This window comes from Corythoichthys intestinalis, chromosome 4 (assembly GCF_030265065.1).
Source record: "Corythoichthys intestinalis isolate RoL2023-P3 chromosome 4, ASM3026506v1, whole genome shotgun sequence".
NCBI classification, from domain to species: domain Eukaryota; kingdom Metazoa; phylum Chordata; class Actinopteri; order Syngnathiformes; family Syngnathidae; genus Corythoichthys; species Corythoichthys intestinalis.
In genome coordinates, this window is record NC_080398.1 from 29,069,793 (window position 1) to 29,093,625 (window position 23,833).

General features: G+C 37.8%; 1 protein-coding gene across 1 annotated transcript; it reads right to left on the reverse strand.

Moving 5' to 3' along the window:
- Positions 1-12,631: 12,631 nt before the first annotated feature.
- Positions 12,632-23,631, reverse strand: ube2s (ubiquitin-conjugating enzyme E2S). Its single transcript, XM_057834430.1, has 4 exons — positions 23,448-23,631; positions 22,201-22,348; positions 21,778-21,968; positions 12,632-13,389 (listed from the first exon to the last, which is right to left on the reverse strand). Exons 1-4 carry the CDS (start codon positions 23,448-23,450, stop codon positions 13,027-13,029), a joined length of 705 nt encoding a protein of 234 aa, XP_057690413.1. The 5' UTR covers positions 23,451-23,631; the 3' UTR covers positions 12,632-13,026.
- Positions 23,632-23,833: the final 202 nt, after the last annotated feature.

Sequence of the window (23,833 nt, forward strand, 5' to 3'; positions counted from 1 at the left end):
GTTCTTGTTATCATTTGGACGCCACGGGGTGAGATCTTGCATGGAGCCCCAGATCGAGGGAGATTGTCATTGGTCTTGTATGTCTTCCATTTTATAATATTTTCTCCCACAGTTGATTTCTTTACACCAAGTGTTTTACCTATTGCAGATTCAGTCTTCCCAGCCTGGTGCAGGTCTACAATTTTGTCTCCGGTGTCCTTCAACAGCTCTTTGGTCTTGGCCGTAGTGGAGTTTGGAGAGTGACTGAGTGTGGTTGTGGACAGGTGTCTTTTATACCGATAATGAGTTAAAACAGGTGCCATTAATACAGGTAACGAGTGGAGCCTCGTTAGACCTCGTTAGAAGAAGTTAGACCTCTTTGACAGCCAGAAATCTTGCTTTTATACTTTTTTTCCACTCTAATTTGGAAATAAATTCTTTAAAAATCAAACAATGTGATTTTCTGTTTTTTTTTTTTATAATTCAGGCAAAGTGATGCACTTTAAGTCTTTTATATACTTTATTGTAAGTTGAGCTATATATTTTTTCTTTAATAATAAAAAGGGCACAATATTATGCAGAAGTATACATATATTAATAATTTATAGGCAAATAATACAAATTACAGTGGCAGTAGAGAGTTGTTTGGGGGGGCGCGAAACGTTTACATCTTCCTGGGTGGGGGGCGTAACAGAAAATAATTGAGAAGCACTGGTTTATGATGTAACTTGTTCATTTAGAACCTTTGGATAACATTGAGAGTCCAACTGAATATAAAAGAAGGCTTATTCGGCGCCAAAAAAGCTTTGGGAGCAAAATATTACCGGTGACCGGCAAACAGCAGACATGTTGTTTTGCACAATTTCTGAAATATATAATTAAAAAAACGTGACGAATCCGGCGATTTTTTTTGGCAATGTTACAATCATAATAATTGTCACCTTAACTTGTAAAGACTGGTGAATGGAGGTTGGAGGAGGACCGTTGAGATCTACAGCCGTATTGTCAAGCAGTTCACGGACGGGCACACCACGCTCATATTTTTCTCCCATTTCCATCTTTATTTCAATAGTAAGCCTCACCTTTTTTCCTTTTGCACCACCTGCTTCAACATCCTTTGAACCCATGTTGATTTCTCTCACAAGTAAATCCGCCGTACGTCCGTCTTGCTGGAAAGAAATGAAATTGCGACGCTGTCATAAATCGTCATATTTCGAGCTATCGTCGGATGTAGAAACAAATGGCGAGTCAAATTTTACGTCGAAAGTCGAAAAGGTCGTGTGTCGAAGAGCGATCGAATGTCGAGGTACCACTGTACCCAGGGGTGAAAGTGGCTAGAACTTTTTGCCGGAACTCCCAGACGTGAATGTCGCCACGAAGCAAATTGTATTTATTTATTTTTTTCTTTTATTTATTTATTTTTGGGGGGGCGGGAGGTCAAACCTCTTAAACTACTGAAATGCAAATAAAACTGTTTTAGCACAGTTATTTCTATAACACATACAAAAACTGATTTTCATTCAAAACTGTATTTTTTCAATGATTTGCAAAATAAAAGTTAACAAAGACAGCAATAACCCCAACCTCCATTTCCTAATTTTTATTTTCCCTTATTTCCTCACATACTAATGATCAAATCTAAATTTTAACTACTTAAGAACATAGGGTGTATATTAAAATTGAAGTTAATGTAAACATTTACTTTTGTTTTTAACAATAAAAAAGATATATTATATTATGCAGAGTGAAATGGAATCTATTTTGAAAATTGCGCAAACAGTGACTTTTTTAAATCATAAGGAAATGAATAAGTAGCCTAACATAAATGAACAAATATAAATCCAAAGTGTACATTGACAGCTAAGATGTTCTGAACCTCCTCATCAGAGAAAAAATAAAACTAAATATGATAAATAAGCCTCCTCAACTCTTTCGTTGCTCTTAAAGATTTGGTCCATTTTATGTTGTATTGCCCTTTTTTTGTCGCATCAATTTAACCTTTTTTTTTTTTTTTTTTTTTTTTTTTGCTGTTTTAGAAAACATGCCCATTTGAACCAATCAGAACAACCAAGCACTTTATCATGTTTGTTCTTAATACTGATGTTGGTAGATTGTTTTCTTCTTGGATATGAAATGCATGTGTGGCAGCTTTTATTTTTTTTACATAGCGTTTTGACGGTTGCCGTCATATTTTCGAAATCAAATCACCGTGTACCGGAACAGCATTCCGGCCCTGAATCTTATACCGAAACTGTGTTCTGGCCCAGAATCTTATACCGGAACTGCGTTCCTGACCGTTCTGGCCCACTTTCACCCCTGACTGTACCTGCAAAAGGTTCCCGAGCCTTCAAAAAGTCAGTCTTAGGCTCAGAAGAGTTCAGACATGATTGGTGAATACTGCTGATCTGACAGGATATTCTCATTTTCTGAGTAGAAGTGTATATGCCTACATATATATAATATAAATGTATGTGTAAATTATATAAAATAAAGATATATAAAATAAAATTATAGTTTGCACCCCAAAAATAAAATGTAAACTCTACATAGAACCTGTGCTTGAACCCTTGATCTCAGAACTGTGAGTAGACATGCTAAACTCTCTTCATCCGTGCTGAACTTTTTACAAGTTAATTGGAAAAAAAACCTCATGTTTAATTCATCTATACAAGTGTAAAGTTGCCCAATTCTTGTTTCTAATGAAGCTTAAATTTGAATTATGTATGTAAGATAAGCACATTGGTCAACTCCTGTGCTAATAATTGTGTTTGAAAATTAAAATATATAATTATTTTTGCAGTAAAAAAATGCCATTAATCGCAAGTTAACTATGGACAGCATCTGATTAATCGCGAGTTAACTACGGACAGCATGCGATTAATCGCGAATAAATATTTTAATCGTTTGACAGCATGATTATAATTACTTTATTTTAATAGACAAGTTTCCTGAGCGAAACATGAGCGGCGCCATCTTGGAAAATTTCTCCTCCGAACTTTCGGTTTGGACAAAACATCATGAGATGCGGTTGAAGTTAGCAGTGTGTTGACGAATTCAAAATCAAATCAAAGGAACCCACTGATTCTCCTTAAATGGATTTAGAACAACGTAAACAAGGGTCCGGGATTTTCTGGGCTGTGCTTGGCTGTGTGAACTTCTGGAAGCGCCTAAATATATGGTATGAAGGGAAACGTTTTTATCACCGACCAGCTACAAAGCGCCACTATGGATAAACCCCGCCATACACCTTACATCCGACCCCACCAGACAATATTTAGAGAATGTGGATCGCTTCGCTAAACTTAAAGGCTCCACCTAAAAGATATGTTTGTTCTTATCACTTTGTTGATAAGAAACCCACCGAAGAACATCCTTTCCCGGAACTTTGGTTGTGCTGTTTTAGTAGCAACTACAGCGGCAGTAGAAGTTGTAGTAAAAAAATTATTAAACTTCATACGTACATAGACTTCATAATGATATTGACGGGACACAAACACTGCGCCACGCCTTCAAGTTGGGGGGCCGTCCGACACTCCGCTTCAGTCGGTTGAAGTCGGCCGCAGTTCTTCTCAAACACATGCAGCGATCCAACGCCGGATTTAGGTTGAAAAAGTACTAAAGCTGTACCGGATACAAACAGGAAGGATTGTCTCAGGAGTGATTTGTTCGAGGATTCAAGGTAATTATTATATTTTTCGCACCATGCATGCATTTTGAAATGTGAAAAAAATCATTGGGAGAAATTAACTGCTATGGCATTGGCGTCATAATTCGCAATATTTACGTAAAATAAATGCTAACTGCCCGGTTTTTTGCTTCTAACCAAGACTGTTTTACGTCCATATCGATCAAGAATTCAGGGATTTAAGCATTTATTCACAAGAATTTTCAACGTAAAAAGCTTTGTGGTGACAAGGCGGCGCCACAGCGGCTTAAATACTAGCAGCACATTCGACAAATTTACGTAAAATAAAATGCTAACTGCCCGTTTTTTTTTGCTTTTAACCAAGAATCGAGACTGTTTTACGTCCATATTGATAAAGAATTCAGGGATTTCTGCATTTATTCACAAGAATTTTCAACGTAAAAAGCTCTTTGTGGTGATAAGGCGGCGCCACAGTGGCTTAAAGACTAGCAGCTCATTCGACATGTTTACGTAAAATAAATGCTAACTGCCCATTTTTTTTTGCTTTTAACCAAGAATCAAGACTGTTTTACGACCATATCTATCAAGAGCTCAGGGATTTAAGCATTTACTCACAAGAATGTTCAACGTAAAAAGCTCTTTGTGGTAAGGCGGCGCCACAGTGGCCTAAAGACTAGAAGCACATTCGACATGTTTAAGTAAAATAAATGCTAACTGCCCAGTTTTTTTGCTTTTAACCAAGAATCGAGACTGTTTTACGTCCATATTTATCATGAATTTAGGGATTTAACCATTTACTCACAAGAATTTTCTACATGAAAAGCTCTTTGTAGAGATAAGGCGGCGCCACAGTGGCTTAAAGACTAGAAGCACATTCAAAATGTTTAAGTAAAATACAGGGTGTCCATAAAGTCTCTTTACCATTTCAATAATTTATTAAAAATACAATTGATTAGATATTTTATTGAGATTTGTTCTATTGTATTCAGCGTTTATTGAAGTTTATTTTTTACCTCTTTTAATACACTTCTTCATGGGCACCATTAGTTGCACGGAGCACATCAAGACGGTACTTGATTTCTTGTCATGCTCGCTGTAGCATAGCCTCATCAATTGTGGCAATGGCATCAGAAATCCTTCTCTTAACATCAGTAATGTCCCTTATCTTTGTTCGATACACGATATCTTTAACATAGGAGTCATATCTGGTGAACGTGGCGGCCAAGGAATTGGCCCATCCCTTCCAATCCATCGCTCTGGAAATGACTTCTTTCTATTCACAGCAGAAGCTTGTTTTTTCTGTTTTTTAGTTGTTTGTAGAATATCCTACAATGATTTCATGACCAATGTATCGATAAACGCTGTATCGCCTTATCGTCAGATCGTCGTTATCGTGAGCTTTGTATCGCAAATCGTATTGTATCGTGAGGTACCAAAAGGTTCCCACTCCTATTCTTAAAGCTAAAAGTTGCCATTTAAAATGACTTTAGTTTTATGTTGTGTCTGTGACAAAATTAAATAACTGTATGGACATCCTCCGAGACTAGTGATTCCATAATTTTTGCCAGGGGTTGTAGCACGTTTATTTATAAATATATCATCGTGTATCGTATGATTTTGAGACCAGTAACTAATCAAACTGTGAGCGATTAGATAAGGCTTTTCTAAATTGTGCACGCAAACCCCGGCGTAAAAAGTGCGAGTAGGTTTGCCAGAAGGTGTTGGGCTTGGGTATAATTACCTACCTGCATGTCAGGCTTCTATTTCCACAAAGGTGGGCGGGAGGCCGTCATTAGATGCACCGCTGTGGTGACGCTCTATAGGGTGTGTTTTTCCACTCACTGCTCTGATGCCGTGGTGGATGCAATTACTGCCATACTCGTAATGCTTATTCCATCACAGCAGATTGGGAGAGCGGTATAAACAAATTTTTCACTGCCAGTGAATGATGTTTCAGTGCCATTGACGGGGACAGATGTCCAATCCATTTGAATGCTTATAAAGAGGCTGGCACTGATCAAGCCTCTTTACAAGCATTATTTTCAGCCACTAAATCAAGGGCGTAGGTTTGCATAGGGACGGTAGGGACATAACACTACCAACATTTCAGGATCCTCAAATTGTCCCCACCAACTTTCAGGTAGGGCCGGCCCAGGCCATTTGGGGGCCCTAAGCAAAATAATGCAAAGGGGCCCATATTTTTGGCCCACCATTTCATCACAGTGTACTGTGAAACCCATACATACGTCCATATTTTGTATGTTAATCAGATTATGTTGCACTGCAGCTTCAAACTTCTCACCCCAAATGATTGTCAGTACACACAGTAGATAGCGCCAAACCTTTTTCTAAAAGAGGAAAGGAAGAAGTTAGGAACTTTTATTTTTCTAAGCTTGTAATCAAGTATCATAACTCACAAAAGTCAAATAAAGCACACTGTAGTAAACAAAATAGAATATAAATTAAACAATTGCCAGATTGGGGGCCCCCTAGTGGTCAGGGGCCCTATGCAGCTGCATTGTCTGCGTATAGGATGGGCCGGCCCTGCTTTCAGGCGCCCTTAATTGTATTGTATAATGAGTTCAGTTATGTAGGTAATTTAGATTGTCTTTTTTTATGTTTTAAGGATAGAATTGACCCTACTATTATTAAATGATATATTGACATTATTTTCAGACTTACATTTACCCCTTTTCACTTGCTGAATGTGCCGGACCGTTATTATTTTATTTAACCTGATATGCACATTTGAGGCGGCACGGTGGCTTAGTGGTTAGCACATCTGCCTCACAGTTCTGAGATCAAGGGTTCAATCCCGGGCTTTGGCCTTCCTGTGTGGAGTTTGCATGTTCTCCCCGTGCCTGCGTGGGTTTCCTCCGGGAACTCCGGTTTCCTCCCACATCCCAAAAACATGCATGGTAGGCTGACTGAACACTCTAAATTGTCCGTAGGTATGAGTGTGTGCGTGAATGGTTGTATGTCTCCTTGTGCCCTGCGATTGGCTGGCAACCAGTTCAGGGTGTCCCCTGCCTACTGCCCGTAGTTGGCTGGGATGGGCTCCAGCGCCTCCGCGACCCTCGTGAGGAGAAGCGGCATGGAAAATGAATGAATGAATGAATGCACATTTGATTGGCTGGTGACATGCCCACCCCTCCCCACACACACATACAGTGCCCTCCATAATTATTGGCACCCCTGAAAAAGATGTGTTTTTTAGCTTCTAATATTTTTTTTTATTCAAATAATATGGGACCTTAATAGAAAAAAAGAGAAAACTCCAACCTTCAATACAAGTGCATTCATTCAGTGGGGGAAAAAAATCCCACATAAAGAATAAAATATTTGACATCAAATAATGTGTGTCACAATTATTAGCACCCCTGGTGTTAATACTTTGTACAACCCCCTTTTGCCAACAAAACAAGGTCTGGGGACTGAGATGGCCATGGGAGGAACTTGATTTTGTGTCTGGTGAACCATTTCTGTGTAGATTTGGCCATATGTTTAGGGTCATTGTCTTGCTGAAAGACCAAGTGACGACCCAACTTCAGCTTTCGGGCAGAGGGCAACAGATTTTGATTTAAAATGTCCTGGTATTTCAAAGCATTCATGATGCCATGCACCCTAACAAGGTTCCCAGGGCCTTTGGAAGCGAAACAGCCCCACAGCATCATACCCACTGTGAAGTATGGGGGTGGCTCAGTGATGCTGTGGGGCAGTTTCGCTTCCAAAGGCCCTGGGAACCTTGTTAAGGTGCATGGCATCATGAATGCTTTGAAATACCAGGATATTTTAAATCAAAATCTGTTGCCCTTCTGCCCGAAACCTGAAGATGGGTCGTCACTGGGTCTTTCAGCAAGACAATGACCCTAAACATATGGCCAAATCTACACAGAAATGGTTCACCAGACACAAAATCAAGCTCCTCCCATGGCCATCTCCGTCCCCAGACCTTGTTTTGTTGATAAAGGGGGTTATACAAAGTACTAACACCAGGGGTGCTAATAATTGTGACACACATTATTTGATGTCAAATAATTTTTTCTTTATGTGGGATTTTTTCCCCACTGAATGAATGCACTTGTATTGAAGGTTGGATTTTTCTCTTTTTTTTCCATTAAGGTCCCATATTACTTGAATAAAAAAAAATATTAGAAGCTAAAAAACACATCTTTTTCAGGGGTGCCAATAATTATGGAGGGCACTGTAACACTACCAACTTTTCAGGATCCTCAAACTGTCCCCACCAACTTTCAGGCAACTTTATTTGTATTGTATAATGAGTTCAGTTATGTAGGTAATTAGATAGATGGTCTTTTTTTTATGTTTTAAGGATAGAATTGACCCTACTATTATTAAGTGATATATTTACATTATTTTCAGATTTACATTTACCCCTTTTCACTTGCTGAATGTGCCGGACCGTTATTATTTTATTTAACCTGATATGCACATTTGATTGGCTGATGACAAAAATACAACATGTTGACAACATGCCGCCTCCTCCGACCCCTTTGAAGAGGAGGGATATTAGAAGTTTTTTTGGCCAGCAGCAGCTACTGTAAGGAATGTAAAAGACGTCAGTGTTGTGGACATGGGAAACACATCACTGATTTTGCTACTGAAAGTCCAACCTGCATCAGAGTTAGCATAACATTAAACTGTGTGAACATGCTAACCTGCAAAACTCGAGTGGGAAGCTGCTTAAAGAGAAATGTCCTGTGAGTGTTTTCTGCTGTTAAAGTTATGAGGTTTTTTTCCCAGTTATATTTATTAATTTAGACAGGCAATGTTGAGTGGTCTAAAGACAAATGTTTATTTTTTTGCATTCCTGGACAGTTAAGAGATTATTAATATGTTTGTATTTATTGTAGGGCTGTCAAAATTATCGCGTTAACGGGCGGTAATTATTTTTTTAAATTAATCACGTTAAAATATTTGACGCAATTAACGCGCATGCCCCGCTCAAACAGATTAAAATGACAGCACATGTCCACTTGTTACTTGTTTATTTTTTTGGTGTTTTGTCACCCTCTGCTGGCGCTTGGGTGCGACTGATTTTATGGGTTTCAGCACTATGAGCATTTTGTAATTATTGACATCAAGAATGGCGAGCTACTAGTTTATTCTTTTAATGAAAATTTTACAAATGTTATACAAATGAAAACATTAAGAGAGGTTTTAATATAAAATTTCTATAACTTGTACTAACATTTATCTTTTAAGAACTACAAGTCCTTCTATCCATGGATCGCTTTAACAGAATGTTAATATTAATGCCATCTTGTTGATTTATTGTTATAATAAACAAATACAGTACTTATGTACCGTATGTTGAATGTATATATGTCTTGTGTCTTATCTTTCCATTCCAACAATAATTTACAGAAAAATATGGCATATTTTATAGATGGTTTGAATTGCGATTAATTACGATTAATTAATTTTTAAGCTGTGATTAACTCAATTAAAAATTTTAATCGTTTGACAGCCCTAATTTATTGTGTATGTTGAATTTGCTAATAAAATCCAGAAATTTATTCTGGAAGTTTTCAAGAATGTTTCTTTAGTAGTTTTCAAAAACAAAGGTTTGAATCAAACGGTGTATCACCTGAACCAATACACATGAAAGTTAATAAAAGTCAAAACAGATTTATTTTGCATTGATCATTTGGCCTATCAATGAACTAGGTTCATATTCGTGAGAAATGTTGCCCTGACCCGTTCACCCAATCTGTTTGGGTTTAATAATGTCCCTTCCTAAGCACAAAGTGTACATGCAGGTTTGTCCTACCAATGTTCAGACCAAACCTACGCCCTTGCACTAAATCCCTTTGTAGCATAAATTCAACAGGTTTTACAGTGAATATGAAAAGTCAAATGCTTTTTTTCTGTGACCTACAAAAATATAAATGTTGGTGTGTGTGTGCTGAACTACTGGTTTACAAAAATGAAAATCAATTCAATAAGAAACACAAAGCAGCCACACGATTTACTTTATTAGGCTACAAAATAATAATACTGTCTCGTTTTCGATGAACCTTAATTAACTGAAGAAGCCCAAACAAGCACAGTGAGATCTTACAACCTCCAAGAAGGCCGAAATGAGATTTCAACCTTAAAATTGGGTAAGCTCACGGTTTTAGCGGCAGCTCCACTCCTGAACAAAATCAAATTACATAAAAGCCACATACTGTTCATTTCACTGTCTGTTATTCATTAAAATGTCAAACTGACCTAAAAATTCTCACCCTTGCAGTTTATACAAGATTTTTTTATATTATTGGCAACCAGTGTCATGGTTGTTCTAGTGCTTACATTATAATTAAGATGGATATAAAATGAATAGTTTAGAAAGTAGTGCACAAATGTAAAACCCACGGCTCGGGGGCGAAATCCGACCCGCCACGTCATTTTTCGAGGTCCGGGAAAGTAAACCATGTGCATCGATTTCATGTTCTTACTAAAATGACATTCCTGTAGATCTCAATGAATGATTGAGGACTCCAAAAATCAGGGAATATTTGTTTGTTTGTGTTTCTTTTTTATGCCTATTGGTGTGAAATAGTCACATTCCAGATAAAAGTAGCCTCATTGCTTTTTTTCTTTTTTTTAATACGGCTGCCTGTTGTTGCTGATTTGCGTTATAAATAATTATATGTATCTTAATATTATTATTTTTTTTAATTTGTAATGTATTTTAATTAACTTTCTCAATTTTATTTAGTTTCTACTTGAAAGAAAAACACAAGTACAGTACTACTCGGGAAATCTGAATATCCTAAAAAGGTTGCAGTTTTAATAAGATGAAAATCTTAATCAGCAGTTACTACAGTGAAGTGTTTATGATGTCAATTTGTGTGTAATGGCTCAATAAAATTTGTTGGTTAAATTGTCAAAATAAAAAGAAAAAAACTTTTACTTGATATTCAAATCCTCAGGTTGTACTGCAGACAATTTTTAAATCTAAGTTTTGGCATCAAGGAGTTAACAAAATTGAAAATAAATAAATAAATAAAGAGAAGTTACCATTTTTCGTTCATTTTTTTTTTTACTCAAAGCTTAAATTTAAAAATAAAAAAACAGCTTTGGTTCATTTTTATAACAAAAAATCAAATAATATTTATCCCTTTTTGAATTTAAAAAAAAAAAGTGTATCGCATCAAAATTTTAAAAAATATAGCCTATGGCGGAATACACAGTCAAGACTGAAAGAGCAGTTTCTGCTCTTGCACTCATCTTTGAAAAAAACTGCTGTATTTTAAGCCAAAAGAACTGTTGTGTTTGATAGAACAATGTCTGTATGCTGCCATAGCAGATTCATGGCGCATTAAGCCCCCAACTATTTTTAATTTGTCCATTTTACCCGGAAACCCCCGTTTACAGACGTCGCGCAACTGCTTTTGTTTCAACTCAGCCATAAAAACAAGGTAAGTAATTATATTTATTATTCGACATGTCTGTCATTTTTAGCTTAGAATCATTAATTGATGTCTAATATTGAGTTTAAAAAAATAAAAAAAAGACTTAAAAATTATCCAGTCGCATATTTTAAACTTTTAAACACATTACGTCACAATGAAAAAATTGGTGTCTGCTAAAAACTCATGGATATCTACCTCATAACTATCACTTAATTGCATAGGCGCAGTTTGACTTTTGGGGCAGGGGGGGCACAACATGTTGATGACCCCAAAACGCAGTGTCAGCAATAAAATTAACTTACAAGAATATTTATAGTAATAGGTTGAAAATGAGCGCTTTTTTGTTTTCCATAATTCTTGAGGGGAATTCTAAATCAGAACGCTTAGGCAATACTTTTCGCCAAGATCGTCGTCCATTGAATATGGTATGGCCGCTGGTGTCGTGCCAATGTAGTTACCCCAGTCAAAAATTGCATCCCTTGAGCGGAGTCATACGGAGGTAGATATTCAATCCAAAAAAAGTTGCTTCAATCAAAGATATATTTTCAACCAAAAAAAAGTTGCTTCAATCAAAAAAAAAAAAAATGTGTTTGAATGCAAAAATACATTTGAAACTCAAAAAAATGCATGTGAAAGCTATTTTTCTTTTATTTTTATTTATTTATTTATTTATTTTGATTGAAGTCGTTTTTTTTTATTGAACTTTTTTTGATTGAAGTAATCTTGATTTGTGTTTGGGCTACATTTTGGATGGGACATTTTTGTCTTTATTATTCAATCAAAAGATAAGTTGCTTCAAAAAAAAAATTTTTTTTTCCAAAAAGAAAAATCACTTTAATCAAAAAAAGAAAAATTTCAATCATGGGAAAAAGTTTTTGAATGCGAAAAAACATTCGAGATTGAAAAATTTGCATTTGAACGCTTAATTTTTCGTCGAAAAAGTTTTGATTGAAGCAATCCTTTTGTTTTTGGGCTATATTGTGGGTAGGGCATTTGTGTCTAAATCATTTAATCCCCCCAAAAAAGTTGCTTAAATCAAAAAAAAAAAAAAAAAAAAAAAAAAAAAAAAAAGGGAAAAAATCATTTAAAAAATAAAATTGCCCTCCCCCATTTTTATGTTGTTGTTGTTAAAAATTTGCTAGTCATATGATCCGTTCGAAAAATAATTTTGACCCTTTATAAAAATATATATTTTTTGTTCATTTCATTCATTTTTGTTGCAGTTTTGCTTTACAACTTATATATATATATATATATATATGGGAAAGTCAATAACATGCAATGGCACTTTTCAGCCACTAGGGGGGCCTGGCCCTCCCTTAAAATCCGCTTATGCTTAATTGTACTTTTTTCATTACTGTTGCATTTTCCCCAATATTTTAGATAATCGATCCAAACAGAGAAAAATTGGGGGGGAAAAACGTTTAAAAGGGTAAATATATGAAAATATCGATTAGTCCTTGATGTCTGATTTTTCTGCATTGCAACCCTTGTTATATGACCATGTTTAAACCATAAAATCCCCCCAAAATCCAGCTGTGGCCATTTAAAGCTTTGTCTTGACACTCGGTGATACATGCTACATGGAGTTTTTGGATTGAAAAGAGGTAAGTACGAGATAACATCTCGTTAAAATCACGGCGTCTTTAATTATGCTCTCATGTGCTCCTACCTTCAGTTAGGGTTTTTCTGTTAATTTTTTTTTTTTTTAATGCCTCAGGGTTTTGCTGTTAATTTTTTTTTTTTTTTAAATGCCCTCCGGTTCAAAATTTTTCTTCCCCAGAAAACTGAGATTTTAAGCTTTCCATTGAGGTATCGCACATAGGACAATTTTAAAATTTGGCAAAATTGGGGGTGGACAGTCTGAATGGTGGTTAAAGAAAACAAAAATCCTTAAAACAACTTGGATATCTTTATTTACACTCTTCCACACGCACACACGCAAGCAGACGCACTGAAAATGTTGCATAAAAGGCATTAAAGTCGCCTCAATGCACGCTTTTTATCTGCTTTCTTTTTCACTGCGATGTTATTGGTGGAGCTACTACTACTACTGCTGCTGCTGCCGCTGCCGCTGGCGCCGTTTCCGAGAGCGGCGGGCACGGCGGCCGCGCCGGCTCCCGCCCTCTTGGCGAGATCGCCCGCATGCTTCTTGGGCTGAGGTCCGTCGCTGGGTTCCTGCGAGGCCCCCGAAGAGCTGCCGGGTACCGTCATGGCGTGGATTTCGGTGATGAGGCGGGCGCGGGCTTCGTATTCCGTATAGTCCTCCAGGAGCAGGCGACCCGCTTCCTCGTTGAGGGCCGACTCCGGGTTAGGGTGGATGAGGAGACATTTGATTGTCTGGGAAAGACATTTTCAGTTGATTAGCAAGTTTCAGTTTGTGATTGTATGACAACCTTGATAAAAAAATATTCCAGTATCAAAATTAAATTAAAGGCCATATTACATCATTTTGTGCAACCCAGGAAAGTAGATCATGTGTATTGACTTCATGCTATTCGCTAAAATAAAATTTATATAAAATTTCCCGCTTTTTTTTTTTTTGATTGAAAATCATATAAAAAGAAGCACCTGTATTTATTGTTTTCGCTGTATTTTTTCTTGATAGAATAATTAAAATGAAAAACAATGGATTTTTTTTTTTAAACGAAAAATATTGAGGAATTTACTTTTCTCCTTTTTGACAAAAAAAAAAAAAAACTAAAATGATGAAATTTACTAGGTTTTTTTTTTTTTTTTTTTTTAAATAAAAATTAAAATGAATTTAAAAAAAAAAAATTTTTTTTTAAACAACTCAATAAAAATTCAAAATATAAATGTTTTGCTATTGAGAGGCTCCAAAAAGAGGATTTGGACGATTTAAAGGTCAACAGCATCTTTTACGAATAATCGACTACTAATCAATTCATTTGATCATCGATGGTTGTCAATTAATCGTTTTATTGGGGTAGTTGGCAGACATAGTGGCCCTCCAAAGGAAGCTACAATTACAATATGTCCTACAATAAAGATTGATTTATTTTTTAATATTCATGGATGAATCATTTAGAAAAACTGGAATTAAAAAAAAAAAAAAAAAAAACTTTTAGTCCCATTCGGACTTTAAAACCATTAAACATACAATCACAGTAGAACAAGAATATGTTCATTAAAACATATAAAATAAGGGTGGGAACCTATGGGTACCTGACGATACGATTTGCGATGCAAGGCTCACGATAACGATGATCTCACGAATTGGCAATACAACAATTATTGATACATGGGTCAGGAAATCATTCTGGGATATTCTACAAAACATCTAATAAACAGAAAAACAAGCCATTTTCTTCCTTCTGCTGTGAATTGGAATGAGTTTATGACTAGTAGACGTCCAAGCCACTTGAAGTGGGAGGGTGGCAGCGAATGAAGGTTCGTCATTTGCTACCACCTTCCCACTTCAAATCGACAGGACGTTTATTGCTGTTAGTGGCAGCCAATGCCAGACAACGAGTTAATTTTGGGGCAGCTCACATCATTTCCTGTTGATTTTCGGTCAGTTCCTTTTCCCTTTGGGGCATTTACGGGTCACCTCCTGTTGATTTTGGGTCATTTACAGGTGATTTCCTTTTGATTTGGGGTTAATGAAAAGATAGTGATTCAAGAAATGAATAGGAAGTGACTCAAAATGAATAGGAAGTAACCTCTTAATGCCCTAAAATGCCCCCAAAAGACTGGCTGTGAATGCTCTGGTTCTAGGGCCATCGACTGCGCTAAATGTCCAATCCAGTGAAAATGTATTGGATGTTTAGCCGGTCAATGGCAGCTAGTGAGCTAACGTAGACACTATCCTAGTGGAAGATTTTGGTAGCAACCTGGTGGTTCTTAAATTTTTTTAATTAAAAACATTTTTACAATGAAGTTTTGGGCAACAAATTCTCGTGATATATCACTTTTCATATATATATATATATATACACAGTGCCTTGCAAAAGTATTCGGCCCCTTTGAATCTTGCAACCTTTCGCCACATTTCAGGCTTCAAACATAAAGATATGAAATGTAATTTTTTTGTCAAGAATCAACAAGTGGGACACAATCGTGAAGTGGAACAACATTTATTGGATAATTTAAACTTTTTTAACAAATAAAAACTGAAAAGTGGGGCGTGCAATATTATTCGGCCCCTTTACTTTCAGTGCAGCAAACTCACTCCAGAAGTTCAGTGAGGATCTCTGAACGATCCAGTGTTGTCCTAAATGACCGATGATGATAAATAGACTCCACCTGTGTGTAATCAAGTCTCCGTATAAATGCACCTGCTCTGTGATAGTCACAGGGTTCTGTTTAAAGTGCAGAGAGCATTATGAAAACCAAAGAACACACCAGGCAGGTCCGAGATACTGTTGTGGAGAAGTTTAAAGCCGGATTTGGATACAAAAAGATTTCCCAAGCTTTAAACATCTCAAGGAGCACTGTGCAAGCCATCATATTGAAATGGAAGGAGCATCAGACCACTGCAAATCTACCAAGACCCGGCCGTCCTTCCAAACTTTCTTTTCAAACAAGGAGAAAACTGATCAGAGATGCAGCCAAGAGGCCCATGATCACTCTGGATGAACTGCAGAGATCTACAGCTGAGGTGGGAGAGTCTGTCCATAGGACAACAATCAGTCGTACACTGCGCAAATCTGGCCTTTATGGAAGAGTGGCAAGAAGAAAGCCATTTCTCAAAGATATCCATAAAAAGTCTCCTTTAAAGTTTGCCACAAGCCACCTGGGAGACACACCAAACATGTGGAAGAAGGTGCTCTGGTCAGATGAAACCAAAATTGAACTTTTTGGCCACAATGCAAAACGATATGTTTGGCGTAAAAGCAACACAGCTCATCACCCTGAACACACCATCCCCACTGTCAAACATGGTGGTGGCAGCATCATGGTTTGGGCCTGCTTTTCTTCAGCAGGGACAGGGAAGATGGTTAAAATTGACGGGAAGATGGATGCAGCCAAATACAGGAACATTCTGGAAGAAAACCTGTTGGTATCTGCACAAGACCTGAGTCTGGGACGGAGATTTATCTTCCAACAGGACAATGATCCAAAACATAAAGCCAAATCTACAATGGAATGGTTCAAAAATAAACGTATCCAGGTGTTAGAATGGCCAAGTCAAAGTCCAGACCTGAATCCAATCGAGAATCTGTGGAAAGAGCTGAAGACTGCTGTTCACAAACACTCTCCATCCAACCTCACTGAGCTCGAGCTGTTTTGCAAGGAAGAATGGGCAAGAATGTCAGTCTCTCGATGTGCAAAACTGATAGAAACATACCCCAAGCGACTTGCAGCTGTAATTGGAGCAAAAGGTGGCGCTACAAAGTATTAACGCAAGGGGGCCGAATAATATTGCACGCCCCACTTTTCGGTTTTTTATTTGTTAAAAAAGTTTAAATTATCCAATAAATTTTGTTCCACTTCACGATTGTGTCCCACTTGTTGATTCTTGACAAAAAATTAAAATTTTATATCTTTATGTTTGAAGCCTGAAATGTGGCGAAAGGGTGCAAGGTTCAAGGGGGCCGAATACTTTTGCAAGGCACTGTATATATATATATATATATATATATATATATATATATATATATATATATATATATATATATATATATATATATATATATATATACTGGACTGTCTCAGAAAATTAGAATACACAATATTCTAATTTTTTGAGACAGTCCTGTGTATATATACAGGACTGTCTCAGGAAATTAGAATACACAATATTCTAATTTCCTGAGTCAGGAAATTAGAATATTGTGTATTCTAATTTCCTGAGACAGTCCTGTATATATACACAGGACTGTCTCAAAAAATTAGAATATTGTGTATTCTAATTTTCTGAGACAGTCCAGTATATATATATATATATATATATATATATATATATATATATATATATATATATATATATATAAAGGGTGTAACGGTACATGTAATAGTATTGAACCGTTTCGGTACGTGGTAGTCTGTTCGGAACGGACGCGTACCAAACGAGTTTCTGACGTAATATAACCCTTACTTTGAGGCTGTTAGTCGATCGGGTTACAGTTTCTTTGCGTAGATTATATTTACTCCGTCTTCTCTACTATAATGAGGACCAACACGGTAGGACAGTATAACCCAGAAACGTCAACGGCACGACAACGTGGCCGCGGCTATAACTGCAGTGAAACGCGGGCGTTAGAGTCAATGTACACCAGTCGCAGTGCGGCCGCGTGTTAGATGCGTCCCAAAAGCGGCTCAACGCGACGCACGCGAAAAGAACAGCAGAGTTTATTATTTGACGCGAGACGCGGCCCTCCTGCGTCAATACTACTAGCTAGGATCAGGCTGGAAGGCACTCGTGTAATTATACGGTGGATCCGGTCGATTTTCAAACTAATATGCAATCGTAACCTACTTTTTGAGTCCAACAGATCCTTTGAGTGGTAGATCGGGGCACAGTTGACTTGTTTTTGTTGATTTACGGGTGTCTTCTCTGCTATAATAATAACCAACACGGCCCCGTGTTCAATACAAAGCCCTCCTACCACAACTAAACAAGTAGGAACTAATATTCACATAGGAACTAAAGTTATACAACATAAAATATACAATATAAATGAATACTATATGACATTTGTAAAATATAAACACATAATAAAATAAATAATAGCCCATTTAAATAAAATTAATTCAAATGAGCTAACTCACCTGTAATTAAATAATAAGAATAATACACACATCCTGCTTACACAATTAAATTTATTAATTTCTGTGTGGCGCTTTAACTTGAGAAAATCCACCAATAAAGCTTTTGAAAACCGTTAACCATAAGAAAAAAAAAATGTTCCATTGAGGCATTTCATTTGTAAAATACATGTTAAAATATTTGTCATTGGGATTGCTTTTCTCTTTCGGACAGGACTTTTTTCTTCTTTCTTTCAGAAAAAAAGATGACCAATACGCGGGGTCTGAAAGGCAAATTGTTGTTGGATTATCTTTAAATACCCGCTACTTTTTTAGCAGAATTCTAGCTTTGTAGTGGCTAATGTTCTTATTGTTGAAAGCACAAAAGTGTGTAATAAACAACTAGCACATTTATATTTTGCATTTTGTTTTTTTACTGTACCGAAAATGAACCGAACCGTGACCTCAAAACCGAGGTACATACCGAACCGAGATTTTTGTGTACCGTTACACCCCCAATATATATATATATATTGTCACACCCCTCATATACAACCAAAAGGGAAAAAACTGCATCCACTTGAATTATATATTGAGGGATTATCAGACTACGTCACTGCTCCCGCAGTGTATGTTTTAGCCAAAATGCAGGAATCTGCAGCAACCACTTCACATCAGGTAAGCTTTAGCTAAGAAGCCAAATTGCTAGCAATAGCATCGCTTATTTTCTCAACACCGTTGAACAACGAATTTTCTCACGGAACTCGCATTTAAAGGAACCGACACTTTCTATGACTACAATGTGCACGCATCCCCCATGTTGGGATATAAATAAATCCCTCTAAAATTAAGATCTTTCGTTCTATCTGCTTCTGCGGCTCTGCTCCTTTACTTTGACGGCAGAGGCGCACCCCTTGTTAAGTCTAGTTTGCAGGCGGGCGACTAAATTGCAAGGTACAAAGTGCAAACTCCAAAAATACCTCATGAGTTACGACGTACCCGACTTACATGATTTCAACTTTACAACGCCGGAGTCTCGTCCGCCGTATTGTCTCCGGTCATTTTTTAAAAAAAATAATGTTGACTTTTGTTTTGTGATGAATGCTTTTATTTTGGCGCAGGAAGCGTAGAGCAGGTAGTACTTCCGCACGCGAGTAAGAGCACATGTACAAACGAAGAAATAAAAAAAGCGGACACACGAAGAAGTCACACAGCCAAGTGAGAGAGAGAGAGGAAAGATTACAGCTGCAAGCCTGCGCACACATTTGTTGCTTATGAAGCATCCACAGAGGCAACACCTGTACATAACACCTTTTGTTGTTTACTGTGCGTTTTCAGTTGTGGTCGAATACTTGGGGCGAGTTCATGTGATTGTTTTTGATGATGTGCAGACGCTAACTGATACATGGTAATCATTTGTGTGGATTGTGATTGCTGTATCCGCTGCTAGTTATAAACACAAATTTGAATTGCTGTTATTGAAGATGAAACAGATTTTTTATTTTAGTTTCATTCTGCAAGTGTTGTCATGTCATGAGCAGCTGAATAAAGTCAGCAAACCACATGGAAGTCTGACATTTCGGAGATTAGCTCACTGTCTAGCTGGGACGTACAGTTGTGGTCAAAAGTTTACATACACTTGTGAAGAACATAATGTCATGGCTCTCTTGAGTTTGCAGTTATTACTACAACTCTGATTTTTCTCTGATAGAGTGATTGGAACATACTTATTTGTCACAAAAAACATTCATGAAGTTTGGTTCTTTTCTGACTTTATTATGGGTGAACAGAAAAAAGTCATCAAATCTGCTGGGTCAAAAATATACATACAGCAGCGCTAATATTTGGTAACATGTCCCCTTGGCCATTTTCACTTCAATTAGGCGCTTTTGGTAGCCATCCACAAGCTTCTGGCAAGCTTCTGGTTGAATCTTTGAACACTCCTCTTGACAGAATTGGTGCAGTTCAGTTAAATTTGATGGCTTTCTGACATGGACTTGTTTCTTCAGCATTGTCCACAAGTTTAAGTCAAGACTTTGGGAAGGCCATTCGAAAACCTTTATTCTAGCCTGATTTAGCCATTCCATTACCACTTTTGATGTGTGTTTGGGGTCATTGTCCTGTTGGAACACCCAACTGCGCCCAAGACCCAATCTTCGGGCTGATGACGTTAGGTTATCTTGAAGAATTTGAAGGTAATCCTCCTTCTTCATTATCCCATTTACTCTCTGTAAAGCACCAGTTCCATTGGCAGCAAAACAGCCCCACAGCACAATACTACCACCACCGTGCTTGACGGTAAGCATGGTGTACTTGGGGTTAAAGGCCTCACCTTTTCTCCTCCAAACATATTGCTGGGCATTGTGGCCAAACAGCTCGATTTTTGTTTCGTCTGACCACAGAACTTTCCTCCAGAAGGTCTTATCTTTGTCCATGTGATCAGCAGCAAACTTCAGTCAAGCCTTAAGGTGCCACTTTTGGAGCAAGGGCTTCCTTCTTGCACGGCAGCCTCTCAGTCCATGGAGATGCAAAACACGCTTGACTGTGGACACTGACACCTGTGTTCCAGCAGCTTTTAATTCTTGGCAGATCTGCTTTTTGGTGATTCTCGGTTGAATCTTCACCCTCCTGACCAATTTTCTCTCAGCAGCAGGTGATAGCTTGCGTTTTCTTCCTGATCGTGGCAGTGACAAAACAGTGCCATGCATTTTATACTTACAAACAATTGTTTGCACTGTTGCTCTTGGGACCTGCAGCTGCTTTGAAATGGCTCCAAGTGACTTCCCTGACTTGTTCAAGTCAATGATTGTTCAAGTCAATAATCACTCACAAGAAATTGCTAATTCGTGTTGCTGTATGTATATTTTTGACCCAGCAGATTTGATCACTTTTTCTGTTAAACCATAATAAAGTCCTAAAAGAACCAAACTTCATGAATGTTTTTTGTGACAAAGAAGTATCTGTTCCAATCACTCTATCGGAGAAAAATCAGAGTTGTAGAAATAACTGGAAACTCAAGAGAGCCATGACATTATGTTCTTCACAAGTGTATGTAAACGTTTGACCACAACTGTAGCTCCAACATCTTGGCGAGGACAGTACAATGATGTATGTTTTTGGATGGTTCTTTTGAGACTTAGGGGGTATTTTGGGGTGCTAAAAGCAACACTAGGCAACTATTCAACCTTTATAAAATATTTTCATAACATTTGTGATGATATGTCGACTGACAAATAGTTGAATGACACCTCTTTTATATCTTGAGGGGGTCTGTATCACTTTCACGGGCACTAATTAACTTTGAGGAGGGTGGCAGGAACCCTCCCACACAAAAAAGAAAAAACTACAAATGTGCTGACTGCTTTACAGCATAGGTCACTTCCCCCTTTCCCCATTCATTATAAAGACGGAATTCGATGCTAACGCTTTCGCACGAATTCTGCACAGATGGCAGTGCAACAGAGACAAAAAGTTTTGTCTGAGGAGGAAAAAGAAAGGGCACCTACCAGGATGTACAGAATAAACACTGGCTCGGCTTTCACCTGCTGGCGTTTTGCCACCCCTCCATATCAGGTGGGGGGGGGGGGGGGGGCTTAGCCAAGCTAAGCCACACGGTTGCTAACAGTCATATCCTATTGTTTAGCCACAACTAGATTCATTAACTTATTACCTTTCATCCTTCACACAGCCGCTGGAACCAGAAATGTTGTTTAACCCATCTGCAGGCGACCATCATGATTTTACAACACTACTCGGGTGTGCGCTGGTTCTCATGGGAAACGCAGTCTTTCTTAAGGCAAAACACTACCGCTTAGTCCATCGGCGAGGCTACAATCGAATGAAACTGAATAGTTACCACGTGTTGCTTTAAACGGTTAATTCCGATTTACACGGAAATTCGGGTTACGCCGCCAACATAGGAACAGAACCCGTTTGTAACCCCGGGGACTACCTGTACATCTACTTTCTAAACCCTTGGAATACCTTCAAACCGGTTATGGCCACAAGTGTACTTACGAGCAAAACGTGTCTGAGCCCCAGTTCTGCTTTCCAATCCCTTTTCAAAACGTTGACACAGATCTCGCCTTTGTGGCCCACGTTGGGGTGGAAAATCTTGGTCAGAAAATACCCCTTGGGCGGAACAGCGGGGAAGTCCTTCCCGAGGACTAGACGCATTCGGAACACGCCGCCAGCGAACGGGGTTCCCTCTGTCGACGTGTAAAAAATTTACGTTAGACTGATCCAGTTTACTGAGTGAGTTGGTATGTGTTATGCTTCAGTGACATTGACAGAGATTGACATCTAAAAGGGAGGACGGTAAAGACTAAGGTATGAAAGTGTAGGGTGAGTGTAAAGTTTTAACTCATAGGCTGCTATTGATGGAGATAGATGTCCAAATCATTAGAACTGGGTGAGGCTGGCAGCAATCAAGCCTCTTACCGGGTCCTTCTATGGCTGTGTGAAGTTCGGTTATGTCTTCATCACTGGGGTAGATCTTGATGCCTTCTGGAGGGTCTGCAGCTAAAGCGGAAACTTCTTTGTACACCAAGCGAAGAACGTGAGGGGGCAAATTCTCCACATTGGCGTTCTGGTGCGAGAAAGGGAAAATAAATTGACGCACAAAAATTGGTGTTCCACCATTATGTACTATTGGCACTCTTGTTTACGTCATGTATTTTTTTGTGATTGGCTATTTACACCTCAAGTTGAAACCAATTTCACATTAATATGATATGATATTGAGTTTTTGAACACTCATACAATATTTGCCGATATTATATACTCTGCCAGTGTTTGCTTCATGCAAATACATTGCCTTCCATCAATATAATGTGACATGATGTATACAGATTTAACTCAACCACTTCCATTTTGCCTAAAGCCTTAAAAATACAAAGCAATTTTGAGATATTTGTCATTTTTTTCTGAAAAACTACAAAAATTTGAAGGAAAATTTTTAATAAAACTGCATTGAAAGATGACGATGTCGTTCAATTTGACTGGATCTTTGCTTGATCAATCAAAGTAATTAATTATCTCGCAATAAAGACCATATTTGCTGTCATAAACTGGGATGTACAGCAGTATAATTTACTTTAATTTTGTCTCATTACCATTAATCATTAACAAACATGTCATTTGAATCTCGTAATCATTGCTCATTAAGAATAGCCACAAAATATTAACTTCCTTCTGGAAACTAAGAAATAACAAATGGAACTAATTTTTCAAACTTTGAAACCAAAATGTCACACTATATTTTTACACTATGTATTTTATAGCAACAGATGCACTTCCAAAGACGAAATAAACAATTAGAGTGACTTTTAATACGCCTTAATACACAAAGTAGTGGTATTTTAGAGACAAAAGAAAACCTAAGATAAATAATAAATCTTTAAAGGGGCCAGAATTGAGAATACATCAGATTGGGTTTTAAATTGACGTCACAGTGGTTACGCTAGCCTAATCAAACACGTATCACAATAAGTGGAGGTTACTTTCTCTGACCGATCGGCACACCAAAACAAATTCTAATTCGTCAGAACATTTAAAGCACGTCATTAATTGTGTTTATAGGAGCACTTTGGGGAGGAAAGCTCGACGCCTAGCGACGGAGAAACACCGAAACAAGCTAACGGCTAACACCAGCTAGCTATACAAGCGAACGCTGACGTCCGTCTTACCATCTTTATGAGGAGTTCTTCAAAAACTGCGGGTTTTAGATGACGGGATGCGGCCTTTCCGCAAATGTGGGATGAAAATTAAGTATTTGATGGAAACTTATTGGGTTCCCACTGGCTGCTGTTTTTTTTCTCCTTTTTTCGTTGACACAGGAACAAAAATACGTTGCTCGGTTAACCTGACAGAAGGGACCAATCGGATCGTGGCATGGAGGTGCCTCGTTTGAATTTAACCAATAGGAATGTGGGTTTTCTCTACGTCATTGGCAGGCGCCCAATCATCTGCTTGTTCAAGGCTAATAGTTGTCGGACATTGGTCTGTTTGAAAAACAAAAAAACAAAAGTCCACTTATAAGGCAGGAAAAAGAATAATAAAATGACGAATGGAA

Bases quoted from the DNA above. Each gene is read 5' to 3' on its own strand.
- ube2s (XM_057834430.1), bottom strand. The intron at 21,969-22,200 runs GTAAGAGGCTTG...ACACGTCGACAG, and splicing joins CACAGCCATAGAAGGACCCG to AGGGAACCCCGTTCGCTGGC. The intron at 13,390-21,777 runs GTAAGTACACTT...TGTCTTTCCCAG, and splicing joins GGCTCAGACACGTTTTGCTC to ACAATCAAATGTCTCCTCAT.